Raw genomic sequence first — 22,595 nt, 5'->3', positions numbered from 1 at the left:
TGTTTGCCGTAGCTTCAATTTTGAGTACAAACATAACCATTGTTTACTCAAATTAATATTTAATAGAGATCGATTACACTCTAGTCTTGCCATATTTTTTCACTTTTGAATCACAATAAATGTAGTAACCAACTAGTCTATACATGCAACACTCTTCCTCTTTCCTTTCGCAATTTAGACCTCATCTCTCCTTATCATCGGCAGGTCCCACATCTTCCACAAATGTATAAGGAAGATAACATAGGCATTTTGCCTCATTCTCTCAAGCTCCGGTAACGCGCCATAGCTTCTTAATTTCCGATATAAGTTAGACTTATGAAAAAAAAGATGAAATAAGTATAGGTAAATTGGGTTAGAAATTAGATATTGACAAGTTCGACTTATTTTTTCAAAAGCTTTCAACCAAAGTCAGAAAATGTTTATTAAAAAAGAGTCAGAAAATAAAAATATGGAAAATTACAACAAACGTAAGGGTCTTTGTGCAAATACTTAGCGGTATTTATCCGCACACAACTGACCTCCTCCAACTGCCCGGCTGAAACTACAGCGCAACAAACGCTCCCCTATACTGTGCGCCTCTCCCCGTCGCCCCCTCGGCAGTCGGCACGCCATGCGAGCCTCTCAGACCCAAAGACCGCAGCCACTGCCGCTGCCGCTGCCTCCTCCTCCTCTCTGTCTGCCGTCGCCGCCCGCCGCCCCTCGCCGCGGGCGCCACCGCAGCTCCTACTCATCCTCCTCCTCGTCCTCTTCATCCGTCTCCAGCGCCTCAACCTTCTGCCCGTCGCCGTCGCCCGCCGCGTCCCCTCTCGGCAGGAGTAGCACCTCCTCCCTCGTGCCCTTCTCGTGGGAGCGCCACCCGGGCGTGCCCAAGAACTCGTTCCGCAGCGGCCTCGCCTCCCCGACGGGCACGCCGCTCCCGCTCCCGCCGCCGCTCCGCCCGGCCCCTCGACGCCGGCGCCCGCGCCCGCGCCCGCGCGCCAAAGGCCCTGCTGCGTCCGCCGCCGCCACCTCCGACGCCAGCGGCGACCCCTTCGTCGCCGCCTTCGCCGAGTGCACCAGGGACGACGGCGAGGACGACGAGGCGGATAACGGCGCGGACGCCGTGACGACCGCGGGCAAAGACAAGCTCTGGCTGGCGCCGGCGAAGCCTACGGTATCTGGCCGCGCCGCGCGCCCGTGTCGGCCTGCCACCGGCGGGTTCCTCGGCTTCCTCGACCTCTACGGGTGCAAGAGCGCCATGGCGGTCGCCGATGGCGCCTTCCTTGCCCGCAGACCCGTCGCAGCACGTCCCGGGCCAGCATCAGGCCGAGCAACACGGAGATAAGTGAACATATTAATCTGATGAAACCTTATTAAGGTGTGTAGATATATTTGTGCCAAAATGTACTGGATCATTGCTCTGCTCTTTTAGAGGCGTATAACTTAATTGATGCCTGCATTACCAAAATTTACCGGATCATTAGCATACTATATATAGCTGCTTTTTTCTCTAATTTGAGCTGTGTGCTTGCATTGATGGATGATGAAGCTACATGTATTTTACAATCACGGTTGATTGCTACTGTGTGCTGGTTTGCAGCTGCTGTAATCATGCTCATGCCTGGCAATTACCAAGAGGGTTATAATACTAGTAAAACTTTGGCCTTCTTCAGATAATCAAATAATCTGTTAGTTTTGGCACATTCCTGGATGCTTTTTTTTCTTTTCTTTTCTTGAGGGATGGCATCCTGGATGGTCTGTTAACTTTTGTACAAGAGGACATACATGTTTACGAAGTAGGTGTGGTATGTGCCAAACTGTACGCCACATGTTGGTTGGTGAGGTGAGATTAGGCCGGCTGGAGTCCTTAAACAAGCACCACAGACCAAATTAGAGGTGATGACACCATGCACGACCAGCAGAGAGAGGAAGAAGCTGGCATTATTGTGTAGCCAAAGCATGTGAAAATAATGCTGCGTCCCTAGCCAGCAACCACTTATATTAGCAGCAGGTACCACATACATGTCACCCATAACTCAACAGCAAATCGATCGACGCACACTGTACCATAATGTTCGTTCCTCACTCGCTCATCATCACTGAAATTGTTGCCGTGACTGGTCGGCGCGGCCGGGCTGCATGATGATGGTGGCCGGTGCCGCCGTGCTCCCCGGCTGGCCTTGCCGTACGGGTGTGGCCGTGACAGCTCTCCTCATCTTGGTTAAGTGGTGAAGGGGACAGATGGATTGGGTCCGTCGGGCCGGCAGAAAGGGTTGGTGTGGCCACCATGTGCCCGTCGTGTCCTTCCCACATGGCCGACCAGGGCAGCCCTGATGAATCCATTGGAGGAGGACCTCATCAAAATGTCTCAACACAAGTATATTCAAACCGAAAATCCCTAGCCGAAGATTAATTGTGAGTGACGTTGACAATATACCGAATCTTGAATAATGAACTTGATATACAGGTGCCAGCAGCTCAGCCAGCTCAAGTGATCATCTGACACAAGGTGTTTTACTTGATCTGAATCAAGCGGATTTTGCTCATCAGGGCGGCCGTAAATGATTAAAATCTCCATTATTTACGCGAGATAGAAACTCCATGCACTCACTGGCAAGTGTGTGAAGCAATCTCCTCCAACCTCCGTTGGATGCAACCCACCTCCTCGACACCTCAACCCTAGCTCCACCACGTCCCTGGCAGCAGCGGCCGCCGCCGGCTCGCTACCGCGCCCTACACCCACGCGCGTCCACGGGCTTGCCGGCGGCCGTCGCGGCTGTGCCCGTGCTCGCCACCGGGGCGCTCCGTCCCGCCCGTCGCAGCCCCGCGGCCGCGGGCGCACCAGTCGCCGTGCGCCCCTGCCTCGGGCATCGCCGGCCACGCCGCCACCTCCGTGGGCGTGCCGGCCGGGCTGCTGCCGTGGTGCGCGCGGCCCATGCGCCGCCGGCCGCACGGCCCCTAGGGCACCGCGGGTTACCGTGGTTGAAGAAGAAGAAGGTTACTGTATTTTTTTTCTCAAAATGTTGAATCTTGTTTGAAAATTTGATTATTCCAGGTTGTAGAAATGTTGAAGCAAGCAATAAAAAATGTTGAATGCAATGTTTTTTTCTAAATTGTTGTTCTGTATTTTATGAATTGTTGAATCTGATATTTTTGGATGTTGATTTTACGTTTAGAAAATGTTGAACTAAGTTTATTGCAATGTTGAATTTAGTTTATCAAAATGTTGACTTCAGCTTTTTAATGGGCCGAATGGGCTTTAAGTTGGGTTACTTAACTAGCTTTGTATAGGAGCCTTCATCCCCAATGGGTGCTGGTATTCTCCTAGCTTAGGATGTTTGGATCCATGATCTAATCTTTCGCGTCACATCGAATGTTTGATACCTTTTAGAAGGACTAATTATAAAACTAATTATATAAGTCGTGGCTAATTCGTAAGACAAATCTATTAAGCCTAATTAATAAATAATTAGCACATATTTACTGTAGCACCACATGGTCAAATTATGGACTAATTAGACTTAATAGATTCATCTCGTGAATTGGTCTTCATATATGCAATTGATTTTGTAATTAACTTATATTTAATACTCCTAATTAATATCTAAACATTCAATGTGACACGGACTAAACTTTAGCCCCAGGAACCGAACACCCCCTTATCGCAATGACGAATATAGCTAGGAAAATAATGCAGCAGTTGTGAATATAGGGCAAATCACACGCCCATAGCTAAAGAAGGAAAGGGGAAAAAAAAACTCATCAGGAGTGGGAGAAGTTGCAATACTTATGGATCCATGACGTTATGCTACTGTCAGCTAAGAGCGATTACATGCATGCATTCATGTACTACTGTCAGCACTTGTAAGTCAAACGAGGAAGATATTGCAGTCATTGGACGTGCCACATACACCGGCTAAATTTGACGGCTCGCCGGCCGGTAAGGGTCGTAGGCAGGGAGCAGCTAGCACACGCCGTGCTAGTGCTGTTGACTGAATGATCTCTGCCTTTCCGTGCACGATCTATCAGCAGCATTTATTTGGTATGCACGCATTTTGTTTAGTTTCTAAATTGGAAGTGGCAAAATTTACATTTTGCCATAAATGCGTAACTGTCATTTGTATTTGTAAATTATTGTCCAAACATTGACTAATTAGGCTCAAAAGATTCGTCTCGCAAAGTACAACAAAACTGTGCAATTAGTTTTTAATTTCGTTTACATTTAGTACTCCATACATGTACCGCAAGTTTGATATGATGGGGAATTTTCTTTTTGCATAGTGCTAAAGTTGGAATTTTGGGGAACTAAACAGGCCCTAACTGGGACGCGTGATCTTTGATGCTAGCTACAGAGTTTTGTTTGAACGAAAGGGATCGGAAATGATATGATTCATGAGGCGTACGTAATGCTTAGCGCCGTAATGACGTGCTCATTTAACGCATATATCAATCGGGTAGGTGGTTGCGGATCGATAGGCCGGGCCGACAACAGAACAACATGCTGGAAGATACGCCAATATCTTTGGCTGTGGCACAAGTCAGTCCACTCCACTAGCTAATTAAGACGACATGCAGCACATAATTTGAGACGCGCGGGAGCATCAGTCGTGCGTGCATTCGTGCTACACGCCTGCCTGCTGACTCAGTGACTTGCTTGCTGGCGTGTGCGCTGGATCAGGAATAATCAGCTCAAATCTCCGGCACCTTCCATGCTTCTCGATCTCTCCAATTTTCGCTTCCAAGTCAACAGGTCAAGATGTAGAAATCCGACCAGCCAGGGTTGCATTGCATGGTGATCCAACGCCCGGGACGGGGGTCTACATCAACCTCTTCGCACATCAATTGGATGCATTATTCCTCGGACACTCAGACGGCCAATACAACCATGGATCCGGCCGTGCCTAAAGAAGCATGATGTGGCTGGCCGATAAGAAGGCACACCATGAAATTTTCGTAAACTTTTATTTTTAGCCTTTTAGCTAGAAGAACAGCATCCATATATATGGATGTGCTCTCTAACCTGGACCCTTGTAGATTCGTGCCTTGTCTCAACGGCAAGACTATGATCTTCAGCGAAAGCAACCACCCCAACACGCCAAGCACATAATTCTCCACCCACCTTCTTCCTCCTCGAGCTCAAGCCACTCACACAGAGAGCTTGGGCTCTCCTTCAATAGCTGAATCGAGCAACGCCACGACGGGAGGATCCTAAGAATTATGAGGACAAATTATTATATATACAGTAATTATAAAAATACTAGTTTGATGTGTATAAACTACTAAGAATTGTATATGTACTATCATGAAATATATATACACGACATGCATACAATACGAGCGTGTGTACGCTAATGATGTATATGTATAGGTGTATATATATATAAGTGAAGCAACTAATATGGAAAAGAATTCAGGGTAAAAAGAAAAAAGTTTTAAAAGAGGTCTTTAGTCTCGGGTGAATGACCCGGGACTAGGGGGTTTTATTCTCGAAAGATTAATTCTGGTTGAATTTTCGAGATATATGAGCCTATCCAATCAGGACTTATGCCCATTTTTCTACCGGTGTAAACTATTGTCAACTTCCAATTAGTTAGCTTCTCCAGCAACTAACTGACGCCATCGCGCATAAATACGCGCAAACGCCATCAGCACACCACCACACTGAGGGAGGCCAAGAACACGTCCACGCATCCACCGCTCGCCATGGCCGCCGCCGCTGCGACCGCTCTCCTCCTGCTACCAATCCTGGCCGCCGCACCTTGGGCGGCATCGGCGGCGAGCGGCGAGAAGAGCACGCACATGAAGCTCTACTGGCACGACGTGGTGAGCGGGCCGAGCCCGACGGCGGTGCCGGTGGCGCGCGCGGCTGTGACCAACAACTCCAAGACGGCCTTCGGCGCCGTGGTGGTGATCGACGACCCGCTCACCCAGGGCCCCGACCTCAAGAGCTCCAAGCCCCTCGGCCGCGCGCAGGGCACCTACATCGCCGCCGGCAAGGACGAGCTGTCCCTCATGATGAACATGAACTTCGTCTTCCAGGCCGGCAAATACAACGGCAGCACCGTCGCCATCATGGGCAAGAACGCCGCGTTCGACGCCGTCAGGGAGATGGCCATCGTCGGCGGCACGGGAGTGTTCAGGATGGCGCGAGGGTACGCGCAGGCCAGGACGCACACCCTCGACCTCAAGACCGGGGACGCCACCGTCGAGTACAACCTCTTCATCAAGCACTAATTAACCGAGTGATGGAGCCTCCAAGTAACATCGTCGGCTCTGGTTATAGTGATTTTATATATGTTACCTCAATTCATGGAGAAGAATAAAACTAGAATTAGCTTGGGTTTCTTGCGTTTCTTTTGGTGAAAAAATGGCGCGAGAGCTGAAAGCGCTGTTGTACCGTACTACTCGAGAAGATTGATCGATGTGCACTCTCTTAGATGCTATTAATGCGTAAGTGTGCATCCTGACACACCATCAGACATTCAGACAAGTGTGAACGTGTGTGTTCACACCTATATCGCCCCCATTATATCACATGTTTTTTTTTCTACATTTACTATCCAAAAATCTTTCCTGGAAAAAGTTATCTAAGGGGGTGTTTGGATACCACCCGCTAAAGTTTAGCACCCGTCACATCGGATGTTTGGATACTAATTAGAAGTATTAAATATAGGCTAATTACAAAACTAATTGCAGAGATAGAGTCTAATTCGCGAGACGAATCTATTAAGCCTAATTAGTCCATGATTTGACAACGTGGTGCTACAGTAACCATTTGCTAATGATAGATTAATTAGGCTTAATAGATTCATCTCGCGAATTAGCCTAGGGGTTCTGCAATTAGTTTTATAATTAGCTCATGTTTAATTCTTATAATTAGCATCTGAACATCCGATGTGACACTGCTAAAGTTTAGCCCCTAGCATCCAAACACCCCCTAAATAACATTTGAAAAAGCTTTGCGAGAAAAGTTTCTAATAAAATTTTTGCAAGAAAATTTGTAGAAGAACATTTAAATAAGTTCTTTAGTGACTCATAATATAAGAAAATAAGAAAAAAAAAGCCACGGAGATCACAGTCCCTCGCGTGCATTCCACGTTCTGTAGTTGTCCGCTGGCGCATCATTGCCCTGCACTCCACAACCGCACCCTGCAAAGCATCGTCACACCATCTGCTCCCGTTGCCTCCCTCCGCACGCTCTCCCTTTTGCAAAAAATAAAATAAAATAAAATGCGATAGCTTTTAGCCACACTGTGCGTGTCTAAGCTTGCTTACTTCATAATTTTATAGACAAAAGAAAAAAAAAGAAGTCTCGGCCAAACTATTTGACAGTGTCAAGCATCACAATGCCTGCTAGGCTGTTATTACTAAATAGATTTTCACGGTACGTTGAGGAGAGATGGTGTTCTACTGGCACTCGAACGCGTGTCACCACCATGTTCGCTGTAATAATGGGACCCTTTGGAAAGTGCCAAAGCGCAGCTACTTTGACCGGCTCAGCTCGGACGGGCATGCCCCCTCCAAGTATGCGGAGACATCATCACCCACTCCCGATCATGCAAGCCGGTTGACTCCCCTGCACGTTGAAACTGAAATCCCTTCCGTGTTTTACCCTGCCGGACCTGACACTTGACAGGGCTCTCCGTATTTGACGGTCCGTTGGAACCTCAAACAGAGTGAGAGCAGGGGTGGTGGTACGGGTCAGGGCGTGCTCCAGTTCTCCGTTCCCTTCCTGCAAAAATGGTCGTCAATTCGTCATGCATGCTGTCAGAGTCAGACCGAGCGCCGGCGACCGGCCAAGCCTGGCCGTGGAGCACGAGCACCCAAAACCGCTACCGACCCCAGCGACACGGCTACACCAACCAGCACCTCCCGTCACCTCATGCAGATTTCGTGGACCCGCCACCAAGCTCTCTGCTCCCCCCAGTGCGGTCCGTGATCTCTGCTCCCCAGCGCGGTCCGTTCCTTATGCTCTGAAAAATACTCTGAAAAAAAGTTAAAACGACTTGCAATTCGAAACCGAAGAACTGTAACCACCGTATGGCGGAGTAACTAAACACTAGCCCAATTTAGCAACTTTGGCTAATATAATCGGACGCTCCCACGTCCCTTTCTTTCCCTGTTTCACCCATCACCTTCTAGATACATGAGAAAGTACCTGCTTTGTGGACCCTGTACGATGATGGCATCTGACCAAATATTTTCAGCGAAGCAAACCACCTCCCCACAGCTTGCACTGCCCCTGTCGCGCACGCGCATAATAAATCACGCGCCCGTGAACTCCATCGCCACACCACAAAGTCCACAAGGACCACAACCACCAGCAACGTACGCCAAGCGCGCGCCATGGCCGCCGCCGTTCCCCTCCTCCTCCTGCCTCTCCTCCTGGCCACCACCGCCGCCTCGGCGGCGTCGTCGGGCGGCGGCGAGAAGCAGACGCACATCAAGCTCTACTGGCACGACGTGGTGAGCGGGCCGAGCCCGACGGCGGTGCAGGTGGCGCACGCCGCCGTCACCAACACTTCCAAGACGGGCTTCGGCGCCGTCGTGGTCATCGACGACGCGCTCACCGAGGGCCCCGACCTCAAGTCCTCCAAGCCCCTCGGCCGCGCGCAGGGCACCTACATCGCCGCCGGCAAGGACGAGGTGTCCCTGATGATGAACATGAACTTCGTCTTCCAGGCCGGCAAATACAACGGCAGCACCGTCGCCATCATGGGCCGGAACGCCGTGTTCAACGCCGTCAGGGAGATGGCCGTCGTCGGGGGCACCGGCGTGTTCAGGATGGCGAGAGGGTACGCGCAGGCGCGCACGCACACCTTCGACCTCAAGACCGGCGACGCCACCGTCGAGTACAACATCTACATCAAGCACTGATCGATGATCCGAGTGCTCTGCTCGATCCATCGACCGTGCGTCCGCTTTGATTACATTTTGTGCTTTGTTACGAGAGGGACATAGACGAATTCATGGAGAAGAATCAGATTCGAATTAGCTTTTGTTTCTTGTGCTGCTTTTGGTGGAAATTTAATAAAGATCCATTCATTTACATGCACCAGCATAGGTGCAAGTGCAACAGTAAAGCTAGGTGGTTGTTCAACCCGGGTGAATTCACACTCTGACTTGGTAAAATATGAGCTACAAGATTAGCCTCCCTTGGGCGTTAAACTGCCTTATGAAAAAAAGAAAGAGCTTGGATACAAAACCACTTTTAAGCGATCAGATTGCAGCTTGTTACACACAATTTGATTTGCCAAATACATCCATCACGAAGTGGTTACTTGACAGTGCTGTTGTAACTGACTTGATTACTTGGTGCTCCGTTGGAGTTGGAAAAACAACTAAAGTGGAATTAGCCAACAATATGTGATGCTTTCGGTTGTTGGCATACTACTGCCGATCTACAACGTTGATGCCATCTCTTGGGAGAGCATCCGTATTTTCTAGTGCTTAGGCTGGTGCTAGTCATGTCATTCTCGCTGACTCATCCAATCAACACGATGAAAAGTGCCACCATCTTGTGGGTGCGAGGAGGTACTTTGTGATGTGGTGGCCGGGCTATGATGGATCTTCAGTTATCGGTGGAACCGATTTTGTAGTAGTGAGATGTTTGCAAATTCAAAACTAACCTTGGATCTCGCGTTGCCTGTGAAAACTGGTTGATTTGATTTGGCAATGGCATGTTTACGAGATCAAAAGTCGAAAGCCGAATTTCGCGGTTGTCATTGGCGAAGTAAAATTTCATTGTTGGTTCCATCTCAAATTCTCAATAATAATAATACAAGAGACGAGGGAATTGGGTTCCTCCTGTAAAGAGAGGAGAGGGCCATTCCTTGCTTCACTTGCAGGGTACGTTCGGCAGCTGCCATTGCCCCATCCTCACGCGCTTGCACATGCTCTCTCAGACTCTCACTTTTTCTTGAGGTCACTCACTTCAGTGGCCCTGGAATTGACCAGGACTCGCGGCTTCTGATATTTTGATAGGCAGCAAATTGAACGGATGCTTCTCCGATCCTTTGCTGGATGGCTCCAGAATTGGAGTAAACAAGGAGACTTGTAATGACAAGAGTCTTCACGAGTCACTGACGTCTCAGCAACCGTGGCAAGCATGTTGCTGTCATGTCTCATGCTCAGCATCATGTCAAATCTGAATCTCCCTTCAAGATTCACTACAACGCGTAGTCCAACAGTTTGTGATGCAAGTATGAAACTGCGTACTCAATTCGCTTGAATTCGAGGTAACTAAGGTTAACGCGCGCAACCTAGTCCAACAAGGTACAACCAACATTTGTACTGGACTCGTCCAAGATACCAATTCGTTGAGTTGAGGGAGATTAAAGAATGATTCAAACTGCAGTGGAATTACAGGCACCGAGCAGTCCAATCTTGTAAACCTCCTCTAGCTAATATTTTCATTCGACTAACGACAATAGAAAAATAGTGATCATAATGAAGGTGTCATCGCGGTCTTCCTGCAATGGACCCATTTGCAAGAAGGTATGCACCCAACAAAATGCTGTATGCACTAGTCCGGCATTGGAGTAATCAGAGGTCCACGGATGAAAAACAGAGCGCTTGGTTCTTCCTACAGGGAAAGAACATAAAGTGAGACTCAAAAGTTTTGCCATGCATGTAAATGTGTAAAAGGAATACACAATAAATGCTTCTGCAGTTATGTTGCTGTAAGCGTCGTTATGTGACCCACCTCAATGGTCTGAGTTTAGCAGATATTTCAGCTCATCAGCAATCACCTGATAGCAGAATTTGTATTGTTGCTGAAAAGCAGAATACACATGCTATTAGATCATGTAGGAAGTCCAATGAATTAACGAAAGTTAATATACGGATGTTATTTAAGTTACCAACGAATCATCAACAGTGCATTTGACGCAGGCTCAGCAAAACACTACATTATCAAGGGAAGGACATAATTTTATCAATTTGTCCTGTAGCGTTTTCTATCTAATTTCATAACTGCAATTACCACAACCCATGCAAATTTACCTTCAAATTCTAAAAACATCACCATTCACTTGTACTGTAACAAAAATAAACTCTTTCTAAAATACTAATAACCGTTTTGTAATGTGAAAGAAACTTGGTGGCAGCACCCATTTTTATGAGCTCAAACTATTGCTGGACTTGAGTATTTTATCCTAAGAAAGTTGGGGTTGGTTAGAGACAGTCTATATTTCAGCTTGATCAGTCTGAACTGTACAAGAGCCACCAACAAACAGGTCATAGAAGTAAAGAGAAAAGAGCAGAGCCCACCTCAGTTTGGACCATTCCAGGTCGTTGGGATCTGAAATTCTTTACAGTTTTAACAATATCATAAGACCTTTTGTCACCAAGGAGGATTCTCTCAATTGCAGTATGGATGGTGATGTAAGTACCAGTTCTTCCAATACCTGCACTGCAGAAAGATACAGTAACAGTGTTAAGAGAATAAAAGGCATGCACAGGTTGAGATGGCATCAAGGTGAAACAAACCTGCAATGTACAACTATAGGATGTTCTGTTGGAATGTGATGTAGTCGCTTCCAGATTTGTCGTACAGCATCAGTATTGGTTGGCACTCCATGGTCGGGCCAATCAGGATATTCTATATGGAGTACAGAATGGACCTTGCCTGACTATATTATGAAATTAGCAATCAGAATAGCTTTCATCATGAAATGCCTATAGATGTACAGGGCTAATAAGCAATACAAGATTAATTATTTGACCACCATGGAGAAATACAATAAGTGCAAACATCAAAAGAGGTGATGGATGGCCACACCTGTTTTGTTACATGAGAACTAAATGCGATCTTTAATTTTGCAAAATTCTAATCATATCAAATTGTCACTAACAATGTTATGGCAAATTCGTCAATAACTGAGATCTTTACAAACAGTGAGTTCGCAAATAATAAGAAAGGATGCCTAACCAATTAGGAGATCCAATACAACAGAACTTAACATCATCACCGCTTCCTAAGAGAGAACATGTATATTAAGTTTCTGAAGAAATTATCTGTTGTTGAGATGGCTAACAGATTGGACAAACCTATAGAAGCAGAATTGACATCCATGTATGAATTTTCATAAATAAGAGAAGTCATTGGTGAGAAAATCAGGAGGAACAATGAACCAATGCATACATGAATGTCTTTCAAGCTTCTTTACCTCCTTGTTTTGCACCTGCACGTTGCGCAGCCATAATTGATGGTTATCTTTTCTTTTTTTCATAATCTTAACATTATATTTTCCATATGCTCCTCGCCCATTGTGCAGTGGGAGATACTTATCACACTGTCACAATTTAAATATAATTTAATTAACAGGCATTTATCAGAGGAAATATTTATTTTCACAGAGCACAGTGAAAACCAGTAGACCTTCCTACAGTTGAAAGTACACCATCATTACCCATAAATATCCAAATACATTCACAAAGACAAACCCAAGGGTGCATAAAAAAAACTAACATTCAAGATAGGTAAACACGAAACCCACCTAAAAGGCATAGAGAAGCTTAAAAAAAACTCTCAGTTTTAGTCATTTTCCTCCCAAAAAATAGATGATACTTAATTGCCTGTACCACCAACCAACTTACTGGGGCTAAATACTGTCTACTCAGTACTCACTAGCAAAGCCAATGTACAAGTAGTTTTCTTTCCATTTCTCCTTCCAAGGACCTATGGCATCCTCTTTGACTAAAAACATTCAAATTAACAAGAGGACCATTATGCCACCTAGATTCACCACTTGCTGGTGTTAAATGCATTTAAGAAAATCTGGAACATCTGAGAATGTAAGCTTCTTTTCAAATTCTTAGTATTTATTTTATTTTTGAACAAAGAATCTCGCGAAATTCCATCACTGAAAGAAGTGATATGTCTAAAAGTACACCAGGAACTGGTTACAGCATAAGTCTCAGAGAAAACACGTTGTCAAAAGACGAAAGAACAGCACGACTGAGGATACTAAACTGAAAGGAATTCTCACAAATGAATTCTAGATTTGCATATTTTTCATCACATAATTTCCTACCTTTCTTATCTTTTGAGCATAGTTTATGCTTATATCATATGGCATGCATGCCATGGTCTGATAATATCATTAGTTGTGGTAATGGAACATTGTTAGTTGTAGCGCTTCCAGTTGCAATGAATTTCTGTGCTTATGCTAGATTTAAAGTTCAGAACGAGCCTACTACCACACTTGAATTTGGATATTCATTCATATTGATCCACCTCTCTGTTCATAACTACATTAACGGGAGGTTATACACTTTAAAAAGATACCAGCATGATACATTTTATCTGTTCATCAGCTCAATTAAATGGAATTTGCTGAGGTCATTTAATGCAAGCACAAACCTTAACACTATCGAATTGAGTGACCATGACAATTGCAGGGCACTGATATTGATAGACCATTTCCCAAAAATCCTCAAATGTGTTCACTAGGGGACCTTGAGTACAAATAAATGTTGCAACACTGTTGTCCTCAGTAGCCTGCAGGTTTCATACATGACTTAAGCTTTTGAATTATCCCATGAGAAAGGCAATAGAAAGGAATTGCATTAAAAAAACAAATACATGAACATTGAACTAACCTTTATGAAGCTTGCATTGATGTAATCATTGTTTGAAGTCAAACTGGTTGTTGTGGATTTCAGTTTTACCCTGGTATCATCAACTAGAGACAAGGAAGGAGTCAGATTCAAATTCCTAATGCTTTAAATCCAAAGGGATCTTGCTAGGTGAACACCAATAAAAATCGCCACAATTACAAGCATAGGTAGAGAACCTCACATGGTAAGACATCAATATAGCGATTCTTTTCCCTATTAACAGGATAATGAGCCACACTAATCCTTTTCATCAGTCCCATGTCCTGAAAAATTGACTATAGAACATGAAATACCTTGAAGTATTACTTTCATGATGACGAAAAAAAGCATTGAACAGAACACTGTATAACATATTTAACATGATGACTACTTAAAAAGAGTATGAAAATCATTAGATGGAAATGGATTGCAATTATGTAGAATAGTTTCTCAAGTTAAAAGGAGGAAGCTACAGTCCCCAACCCTCCATCAGTACAACTGCTATTGATCTTCATGATTTTTTATAAAAAAACAAAATCAAGCTCTCTTAATTGGACAATGAAGAGCACCCTGTACAGAAGATCATGTAGCTGTTCAAATTTGCTATGTTAACAAAACGCCTATTTCAAATTTAAACCGAAACTACAAGATTAAAGATGAAGGTTTATAGAATGAAATAAAATTCAGTCCACCAAAATAAAATAAAGGAAGATATAACAACAGAAGTTCTCTATTTGAAATGAAATGCAACAATGATATGAATAAATCTATCCATAGTAGCTGACAAAGAGGAAGATATGGAAGTCCTTAAACTAAGTGATCTTGATAAAATCCCAACAAACTTAACATTTACAATTCAAACTCAAGCCTGGTATTAGCGATATTCTGTTGCTTACAGCATTCTCCATGAATGAATGTCCAGGCAACCTACTGTTTTTTAAAGTATTTTGTAGTACAGTTTAGCTACAGCATTTTACTTATCCTGCTTCCCATATATGGCACGCCATATCATTGCATCAGACCACCAACACTTCACTTCAAAGCAATGCAGCACCAGTGCTTTGCTTCAAAGCAATACATCGTTAAGAAAACAAATGCCTAAATCAGGCAGGTAGAACCAACCAGAATTGAACAAATAATCATCCATACCAAGAGTAGGATTAATTATTCTGTAACTTGTGTGTAATGTCCACACAAGGTAGTGAAAACAGACGAAATTACAGTACAATAATGCAATAAATTAACAGTCAATTGCTGATTAGTTCGCTAGATTAGACGACAGTAGTAACAAAGCAAACCAATCCTACTAGTTCTAAGCTAGATTATAGGAGAGCTACAAGTCAGCCCATACGTGGCACAAATTTCAAAACAGTCACGGAGGTAGAACCAATCAGAACAAAACAAATAATCATCCATACCGAGAGGCTTCCGAACTCTTCTGACAAGTCACTCCGCCTCTTCCTCTTCTCGAAGTGCGCGAGCGCATCGCTGCAGTGCCCGACCTGTTCAGGCGTCAGCTCCAGTTGTGACGGCGGGTCGGCATCGACGTCGAAGGGGTCGAACGCGGCCCCGGGAGCTGGGGCCCGGGAGGAGGATCCCAGCTCCTGCCGCGGCTGCGATCGGCTGGAGAGGCTGGCGGCGGCCCTCACCTTGGCAAGGACGCCGCCGCCGCCGCCACCGCCGGAGGCGGTGCTGGCGCGGGAAGCCACCGCGTTGCCCGTGGTGGCTTGCGGGGTCGTGGCGGCGCTTTGAGAGGGGAGGCGGAGGACGCGCGAAGCTTCGTCGGAGATGTCTTGTGGCGTGGGGAGGGAGGCCGGGGGGCATGTATCAATCAATAAGCAGAAATCGCAGGGGTGGATGGCAAAATGGATTAATTAATGACCGGCCACGATATAAAAATGATAAAAAAAAATCCTCCAAACAGGGATAGCGGGCACCCGATAGATGGGCCTATTTGGGCCTTATTCGCACGTGCTTGGGCCAAGTGGGTTGTCCGACCCCAAACGCCAATGCGGCAGCAGTCTTTTTTTTTTGTTTTGGAAATGTCAAGGTAATTAAGGAGTTCCTTAGAAAAACATGGTATAATAAAGCATATGAACGACTTCCACCATTTAGTTTATATATAAGGCGTTCTATTTTACGTTAAAAATTGATCTTCGATCATATATTCTTTCATAATATTTTACTAATATTTACAAATCATAATCCATTGGGAGTGCTTTAAGTAGGAAATCAACTATGCTATCAATTCTGTCCGGTTTGGACTCACTTCTTTTAAAAATAGTACGCTTTTAATTTTATGACATAACTCACATGCTGTTAGTCTGGCCTTACTTCTTCTTTCTTTAAATACAATTGGAAGCTACCCCTATCTGTTTTGTTTTTTTGAAAAAAAAACTATGCTAGCTATTTCGTGGAACATATCTCATATATATTCTTGGAGTAACTGTTGGTCAAAGCATTAGCTTGAACGCACAAAATATACTCTCTCTATTTCAAACATAAATTTTACTATGTACGTATTAGACATAAATCTAGTAAAAATTATGTATCTAAAAAAATCAAAACGTCCTACAAATTAAAACGGAGGAAGTAGTTTATAAAAATGAACTTAGGGAGCAGGTTTTGTTGGAAGGCTAGATATAAATGTGTGCATGTCGACACTTGTGCATCATCTGCGTGACTACTACTGGAGTTGATATCTACCCTGTTTATTTCCGCTTTTCTCAGCCATGCTTGGATTATAATCTAAGCGAAGATTTTCTCGCTTCTCGCTTCTTGTAGTTCAAATCAATGAAACAGCTTACCACATAAGCAAGAATTTAGAAAATAAGTAAGGCGTTTGGTGGGATTCTCGCTTATTTTCACGGATAAGCTGTTTATAAGCGGAAACAAATATAGCCCATCATCCCTCCGATTTAGTCGTACGAGTTCATGCACGCACGCATGCACATTTGTAACTGCAATCAATAAGGTGATGTGGAAATGTGAACACAAAGATACCGAGTTCAGATCATAAATTAGCAGCAAAGCATAATCCAGTGACATACGTATCGCGAAGAATTGTTTTCGGCCGGGTAGCTATTATTCAACCGTATCTCGTAACAAGAAAAGTAAGAAGAACACGTAATATTGGACGTCAGTGTATGCATGACAATAATATGGATAATCCCTGCACACATGATAGCTGTAGGAGCATCGTCTTACCAGTTTAACTAGTCTGACGCATGCAAACATTTGACTTCTTTCTTTTCATGGGCGTTGAGGCCTTGAGGGATGTATTTAATGACGTAATGTGGACATGGAGATTCTGCTACACTCTCTCAGTTTTTTTTATATATGTCATTTAGGACAAGATAATTACTTCATTTTAAACTAATGAGCTTGTCCTAAATGCCATACATTTAAAAATGCACATAGTAGAAAAGAGGCTATACCTTGCTAGTTTTTGAAATGTCATACTTCATTTTAAAATAGGTTTGTGCAAACCTTTGGAAAACTACATTTTAGGTACTTTATATATCGCAAATAAGCAACATGGACCCTGCATATTCTTTAGTGTGTGAAAATGTGTACCTTTTGATAAAGTATGCATAGTTCTATTTTTGAGGCGAGTATGCATAGTTCTTTGAAACTATCCCTCCATTCTCTATTGATAGACCTATTTCATCTTGGCACAACGATCAAGGAAAATGAACCTTACTTATAATCTAATGAATCATGTCATTATGTACTCCTCGTTATCATATACATGCACCTTGGTATCAATGTTATCATATACATGCACCAATTATTTTTCTAGAGGAGTTACTGGAATGGAACAGTCATTTGTGCCAAACCCGAGACAACACCTCAAATAGGACTATCAAAAGAGAAAAATTTAGTTTTGCAAATAGTCCTATCAAAAGAGAATGGAGGGAGTATATGCTAAGAACTATGCATAGGTGGAGAGAAGTAAATTTAATATGCATGCTTATATATTCTCACGCTGCTAGGAAGCCAACCACAATCGAAGATATATGTTGTGTGGTGCGAGAATCGACAAATAATGATGTCCATGAGGTTAATCAACCTTTCCTTAGTAGTACTATATGTGTTAACCTGTACATCACCCGATGACCATGTTGGGTATATGTTTACCTTGAATCAAATGTCACAACAAAACATATATAAATTGAAAATGTTTTGTGGCACATGCCAGTACTGCAAATTAATATCTCGCGTGCACTGTATGTGCATAAGAACAATATAATAATTGAGCTGGTACCCAAATGGTCCTAGCTAGCTAGATTGGCCGAACTGATACCTGGCCTATACATATAGCTAAGCTATGATATGGACGAGAGGTAGCTTGGTAGGTAGCCCGTTCTAGAAAACCCAGCAAAACGATCAACCGGACCACCACATTATGAAACGAGCAAGCGTGTGCCATATGTTCAGGGAATAGTATTAGGTATTTTGGTCAGCTTCTGTCGTTAGGTGATGTATCACTGTTCGACCCCATTCGGATTTTGTCGATGCGTTTTTTAAAGGGATAAATTCCTTTGCTGCCATTGCTAAGTTCTCAGTCTTTTATTTACCACTGTAAGTGATATGGATAGACCATATATGTCATTGCATGAGACATCGATAGCAAACAATAGATTGCATGCAAAATTTTGGAATTAATGGCTACCAAGCAATTGCTCCGTAATAGTCCCCAGCCAAAACTTTAAAATAGCTAAAAAAAAATTTGGTTCCCAAATCGAGTAGTTTTGCGTACCGCGCTTTCTTTGGAGAAGCCTTCGTGCATGATTCGCTTTGAAAAAGCAAAGATCTGTTGGAATTCGATGTGACACAAGTTGGCCGATAAAATGCTTTGTCCATCACCGTCCAGTCTTCGTTTATTTTTTTAAGGTTCAGAGCTCCACGGAAGAAGGCATATGGGTCCTCGTCGTGATCTCCAAAATGATTCTCTTGGCACGGCTTCTTCAATGTTCAAAGAAACCTTCTTGCTTGACAAATTCAAAGCCTTCGAATTGATGAAGTGCAAGATCATATATGCAAACTACAGATGGCGCTGTCCAGAAAATACAGATAACCGATCAGTCAAAGTTTCCAGGTGTTCTACATTCTCTCGCTCGTTGGTTATGTACGTGCTTGATCAAAAGATCCTGCATATGGAAGAGAAGGAGAAATTAAGCTTCAATTCATATATACTCCCCACGGAAGGCTGTCAGTGCTGAAAAGTTGAGCGCTGACCACGAGTCCTCTTACTTGGTGTCTCCGTTCTTCAGTTGGTATTCACGACGCTCCATTATATTGACCGCGTGTTGTAAACATCATTCACGTCTGAAATTAAAGGCGCATCAACTGCTGTGTGATGATGGAAGCATGATATTTTTACCCACCAGTTACTGCTGTCTGAAAGGCATATCAACTGCTGTGTGACAATATTACCCCCTCTGATCCAGATGTTATTTAGGCATGCCGTGCCTGCAGACAAATTTTAGAAACTTCGGCTACTAAATACATGAAAATGATATTAGTAGAATTGATCTAACATACATACATACGTACATACATACGTACATAGAAGAAAAAACAACTCACTCAGCACCCATTTTTCAGTGTAATAGATTTATACAACATACTGCAATGACTTAAGATGTTATATATGGAAGTATTTATGAAAATAAATATGTATGAGGATTTTCCCCGAAAAAAAGAATGTACATGAGGATTGGTCATGTTTCAGCATATACACTGAAAGATTTTCATATTAGTGTCCAAAACAATATTGCATGGGTGACGTTAGATTAACAGCAATGGATACCTACTACCCCGAGACAAACATCTAAGCCTAGGAAAAGAAAAAAAGTAAAAAAAAAAGAACTTGGGCGTAGTATATAGGAACCGGAGCAGAATTATGAGAGCTTAAGGAGCACAGCTACCCACCAAACCAAATCCATCCCTAGGGCTGCGCATACCATACCTACTCAGTCAAATGACTTGGAGCGATCAGGGTCAGTGGGCCCCACTTCTCTCTTCTCCACATATAAACGGCCCCGGCCACTTTCTCTCTTCTCACAACACTCACCATCAGGAGAGGCAGGCAGAGACGACACATCCAGGTCTATCACTCCGTGGTTCGTGCTGAGATCGATAGAGAAGCATCAGGCATGGGGAGGTCGCCGTGCTGCGAGAAGGCGCACACGAACAAGGGCGCCTGGACCAAGGAGGAGGACCAGCGCCTCGTCGCCTACATCAAGGCCCACGGCGAAGGCTGCTGGAGGTCGCTCCCCAAGGCGGCGGGGCTGCTGCGATGCGGGAAGAGCTGCCGGCTGCGGTGGATCAACTACCTGCGCCCCGACCTCAAGCGCGGCAACTTCACCGAGGAAGAAGACGACCTCATCATCAAGCTCCACCAGATCCTCGGAAACAAGTACTCTATGTTAATTACTACAAAGATTAGAGTTGAATTAGATTTCTGTTTTATTTGGGTCTTTCTTGATTCTTACGGTGGTGTGAAACAATCCAAACAGGTGGTCTCAGATCGCCGGGCGGCTGCCGGGCCGGACTGACAATGAGATCAAGAACTACTGGAACACGCACATCAAGCGCAAGCTCCTCGCCCGCGGCATCGACCCGAAGACGCACCGTCCGCTCAGTGTCACCGCCGCCGCTGCTGCCGCACCAAGCAGCCGTCCCGAGGACCAACCGGCGGCGCGCTCCAGCTGCTCACCGGAGACCAGCGGCGCCTGCTGCCACAACAGCGACGATGACAGCGTGTCCGCACCGCACCACGGCGGCATCGACCTCAACCTAGCCATAAGCCCGCCGAGAGATCCGCCGTCGCCGTCGCCACTGCCGACGGCGACGCAAGAAGCAGAAGCGACAAGCAGCGCGACTGTAGAGGAAACTACACCCACAAGGAAAAGCTAGAGGAAGAGGATATGCGTCATGCGTGTGCCTGGACTTGCAAGGCGGCGTGGCGCCTGGGCGATGGTTAGCTTCTCTTCTTCTGCCATGCAGGTAGATCAAGGTCGACTATGACAGTATGACTCGTTTAATTAGGGCTTATGGTGATGAAAATCCTTGTTTGCGGCAGAACTCCATGATATGATAATTAATCCTGAGGAAGTACTTTTGATCTTTCAAACCTTTTGATGCAAACTGATGCCCCGCTGGTCTAGTGCTATCTGTCTGCAATAGCCTTGCTGGCCTTTTCTACTTTTCGGTTGATGACGCCATGCTCTTTTGTTCGTTGCTTGAATCCCAGATCAGCATCTAGATCGGCGTTTGGGAAAAGCAGCACAAACTCTTGTCAAGTAAAGTACATATTTGGGGTTAAATTTGAGCTTCTTCTTCTTTTTTTTTGCAAGGACACATACTATTGAATGGTGGCCATATCAGCTATCTTACCTACCACACCATCAAATATCCTAAGGACAAGAGAGAAAAATTCTCTTCTAGATGAAGAGCGAATACGTACTCATCATGGAGTTCATGATGAATGGGTTGTAGATGCTAACTTGCACTATAAATTAGCGGTGGTACAAAGTATACATACAGATATTTCTACTGTTACTAAGGACAACTAACATAACCTCTAAAAGGAATAAACATAATTTGTTCCTGAAGGAAAACAACGTATTCAGCATGAATATAGGTGCACATTTTTGCCTGTTTAGAATGGGAGGATTTCTCCCAAAATCTTCTTGATAGGGTTTGGATTATAGTTACCCTACACAAACATTCTAAATTGGACATCCTAAATTTCTAGGTATTTGCATCAACAAGACATCTTTCAAAAAAAAACCATACAAAGAATGTAGTCGACGACATATAAATTGGCCACTTCATAACAAACTGTAAAAAAGATACATTAATATTTCCACTTGGTACATGTATGGTTATATAACACCGTATGCAAAGGGTTTCTACTCCCTCCAGTCATAAATAATTGATGTGATTCCTACAATTTAAAAATATATAGTTGACATAAGGTAACTTCAAAATTTTACTTATTTGTGATTGCAGGAAGTATTTTAGTCGTCCTTGTTCAAATTTCTGTGGACCTTACAAATCAATTATGGCATGCTGGATTTATCACTAAGAAAACAAAGGAATTGAAGAATACTTAAAACTAAGTTCACTAGAGTTTTACAAGACAATATTATGTCATATTATTCAAATTGCAGAACACACATCCGCACACAGGAACTTCACATTATCTGTTTGGGACTAGACGTTTACCCTGTTAATTCTTCATTTGAGGTATCACGATCGAGGGGATGTCACATACCACCATAGCCATTGCTATTGCTTCAAAAAAGAACAAATAGAAGTGCAAAAGGATTTTTCCATTTTCTAGTATTATTCCCTATCTCTCTTTGACGAATACCATGAAACACAACTTAACACGACAAGGTTGTTCTATATTATGCAAATGATATATAGAGACTAAGAGAACCTTTCATATAGTTTATCCTTTATCATATCATATGTGAGAATTGAATTGTTTGCATGACAAAGAATCTGCCTGAGCTTGGTCGATAATTTGGTTAATATATCGGTTCAACGTAACAGGTATACTCCTTTTTTCCGTTAGGTGCAATTGTGATGCCATGACAAAGATCTGCCTGAGCTTTTCTTGTGCACGTACCTGATCAACCAACGCTAGCTAGCTACCCAGCTTCTAGAAGGGGTTAGTGGCGAGCTTAGTGCACCCTCCATCTTTGATGTGACATGCGGTGAGATTTTATCTCTTTTGTGAGGTCGATCAATTAAACGCACTCCCTTAATGTGAAGTACTCTTGAAAATTACTTGGGCAATTTGGCACTAGGCGAATCACTGCATCCATAAAATCTGATGCATCTATCAGTCAGACAGGGACAGTTATATGAGTCCATTTCACCATTGGTACCTAGGGAAGTCACTCAGGGGCTAGAATAGCTTCTAGAAGGTGAAGGCCCACTGATGATCACTTTCTCAAGAGAGCAAGTATTTTGTCCCAACTCCCAACCTACTG

General features: G+C 44.1%; 5 protein-coding genes across 5 annotated transcripts; 4 read left to right on the top strand and 1 right to left on the bottom strand.

Moving 5' to 3' along the window:
- The first annotated feature begins 543 nt into the window (after nt 1-543).
- On the top strand, nt 544-1,651 carry LOC101779559 (extensin-like). Its single transcript, XM_022828193.1, has one exon. It carries the CDS (start codon nt 611-613, stop codon nt 1,322-1,324), a length of 714 nt encoding a protein of 237 aa, XP_022683928.1. The 5' UTR covers nt 544-610; the 3' UTR covers nt 1,325-1,651.
- Nucleotides 1,652-5,623: 3,972 nt separating this feature from the next.
- Nucleotides 5,624-6,464, top strand: LOC101784119 (dirigent protein 22). The gene has a single exon (XM_004977183.3). The coding sequence runs from the start codon at nt 5,683-5,685 to the stop codon at nt 6,211-6,213; it is 531 nt and encodes a 176-aa protein (XP_004977240.1). The 5' UTR covers nt 5,624-5,682; the 3' UTR covers nt 6,214-6,464.
- A 1,741-nt stretch (nt 6,465-8,205) lies between these two features.
- Nucleotides 8,206-9,034, top strand: LOC101783714 (dirigent protein 22-like). The gene has a single exon (XM_004977182.2). It carries the CDS (start codon nt 8,326-8,328, stop codon nt 8,854-8,856), a length of 531 nt encoding a protein of 176 aa, XP_004977239.1. The 5' UTR covers nt 8,206-8,325; the 3' UTR covers nt 8,857-9,034.
- Nucleotides 9,035-10,174: 1,140 nt separating this feature from the next.
- On the bottom strand, nt 10,175-15,372 carry LOC101783307 (protein-tyrosine-phosphatase PTP1). Its single transcript, XM_004977181.1, has 9 exons — nt 15,000-15,372; nt 13,784-13,865; nt 13,585-13,667; nt 13,346-13,483; nt 12,150-12,275; nt 11,470-11,612; nt 11,251-11,392; nt 10,685-10,754; nt 10,175-10,560 (listed from the first exon to the last, which is right to left on the bottom strand). Exons 2-8 carry the CDS (start codon nt 13,860-13,862, stop codon nt 10,686-10,688), a joined length of 780 nt encoding a protein of 259 aa, XP_004977238.1. The 5' UTR covers nt 13,863-13,865; nt 15,000-15,372; the 3' UTR covers nt 10,175-10,560; nt 10,685.
- A 4,304-nt stretch (nt 15,373-19,676) lies between these two features.
- Nucleotides 19,677-20,861, top strand: LOC101782901 (myb-related protein Zm38). The gene is made up of 2 exons (XM_004977180.2): nt 19,677-20,005; nt 20,106-20,861. Exons 1-2 carry the CDS (start codon nt 19,743-19,745, stop codon nt 20,503-20,505), a joined length of 663 nt encoding a protein of 220 aa, XP_004977237.1. The 5' UTR covers nt 19,677-19,742; the 3' UTR covers nt 20,506-20,861.
- The last annotated feature ends 1,734 nt before the right edge of the window (nt 20,862-22,595 follow it).

This window comes from Setaria italica, chromosome VII (assembly GCF_000263155.2).
Source record: "Setaria italica strain Yugu1 chromosome VII, Setaria_italica_v2.0, whole genome shotgun sequence".
Taxonomy (NCBI): domain Eukaryota; kingdom Viridiplantae; phylum Streptophyta; class Magnoliopsida; order Poales; family Poaceae; genus Setaria; species Setaria italica.
This window is presented reverse-complemented; position numbering and strand designations above follow the sequence as displayed.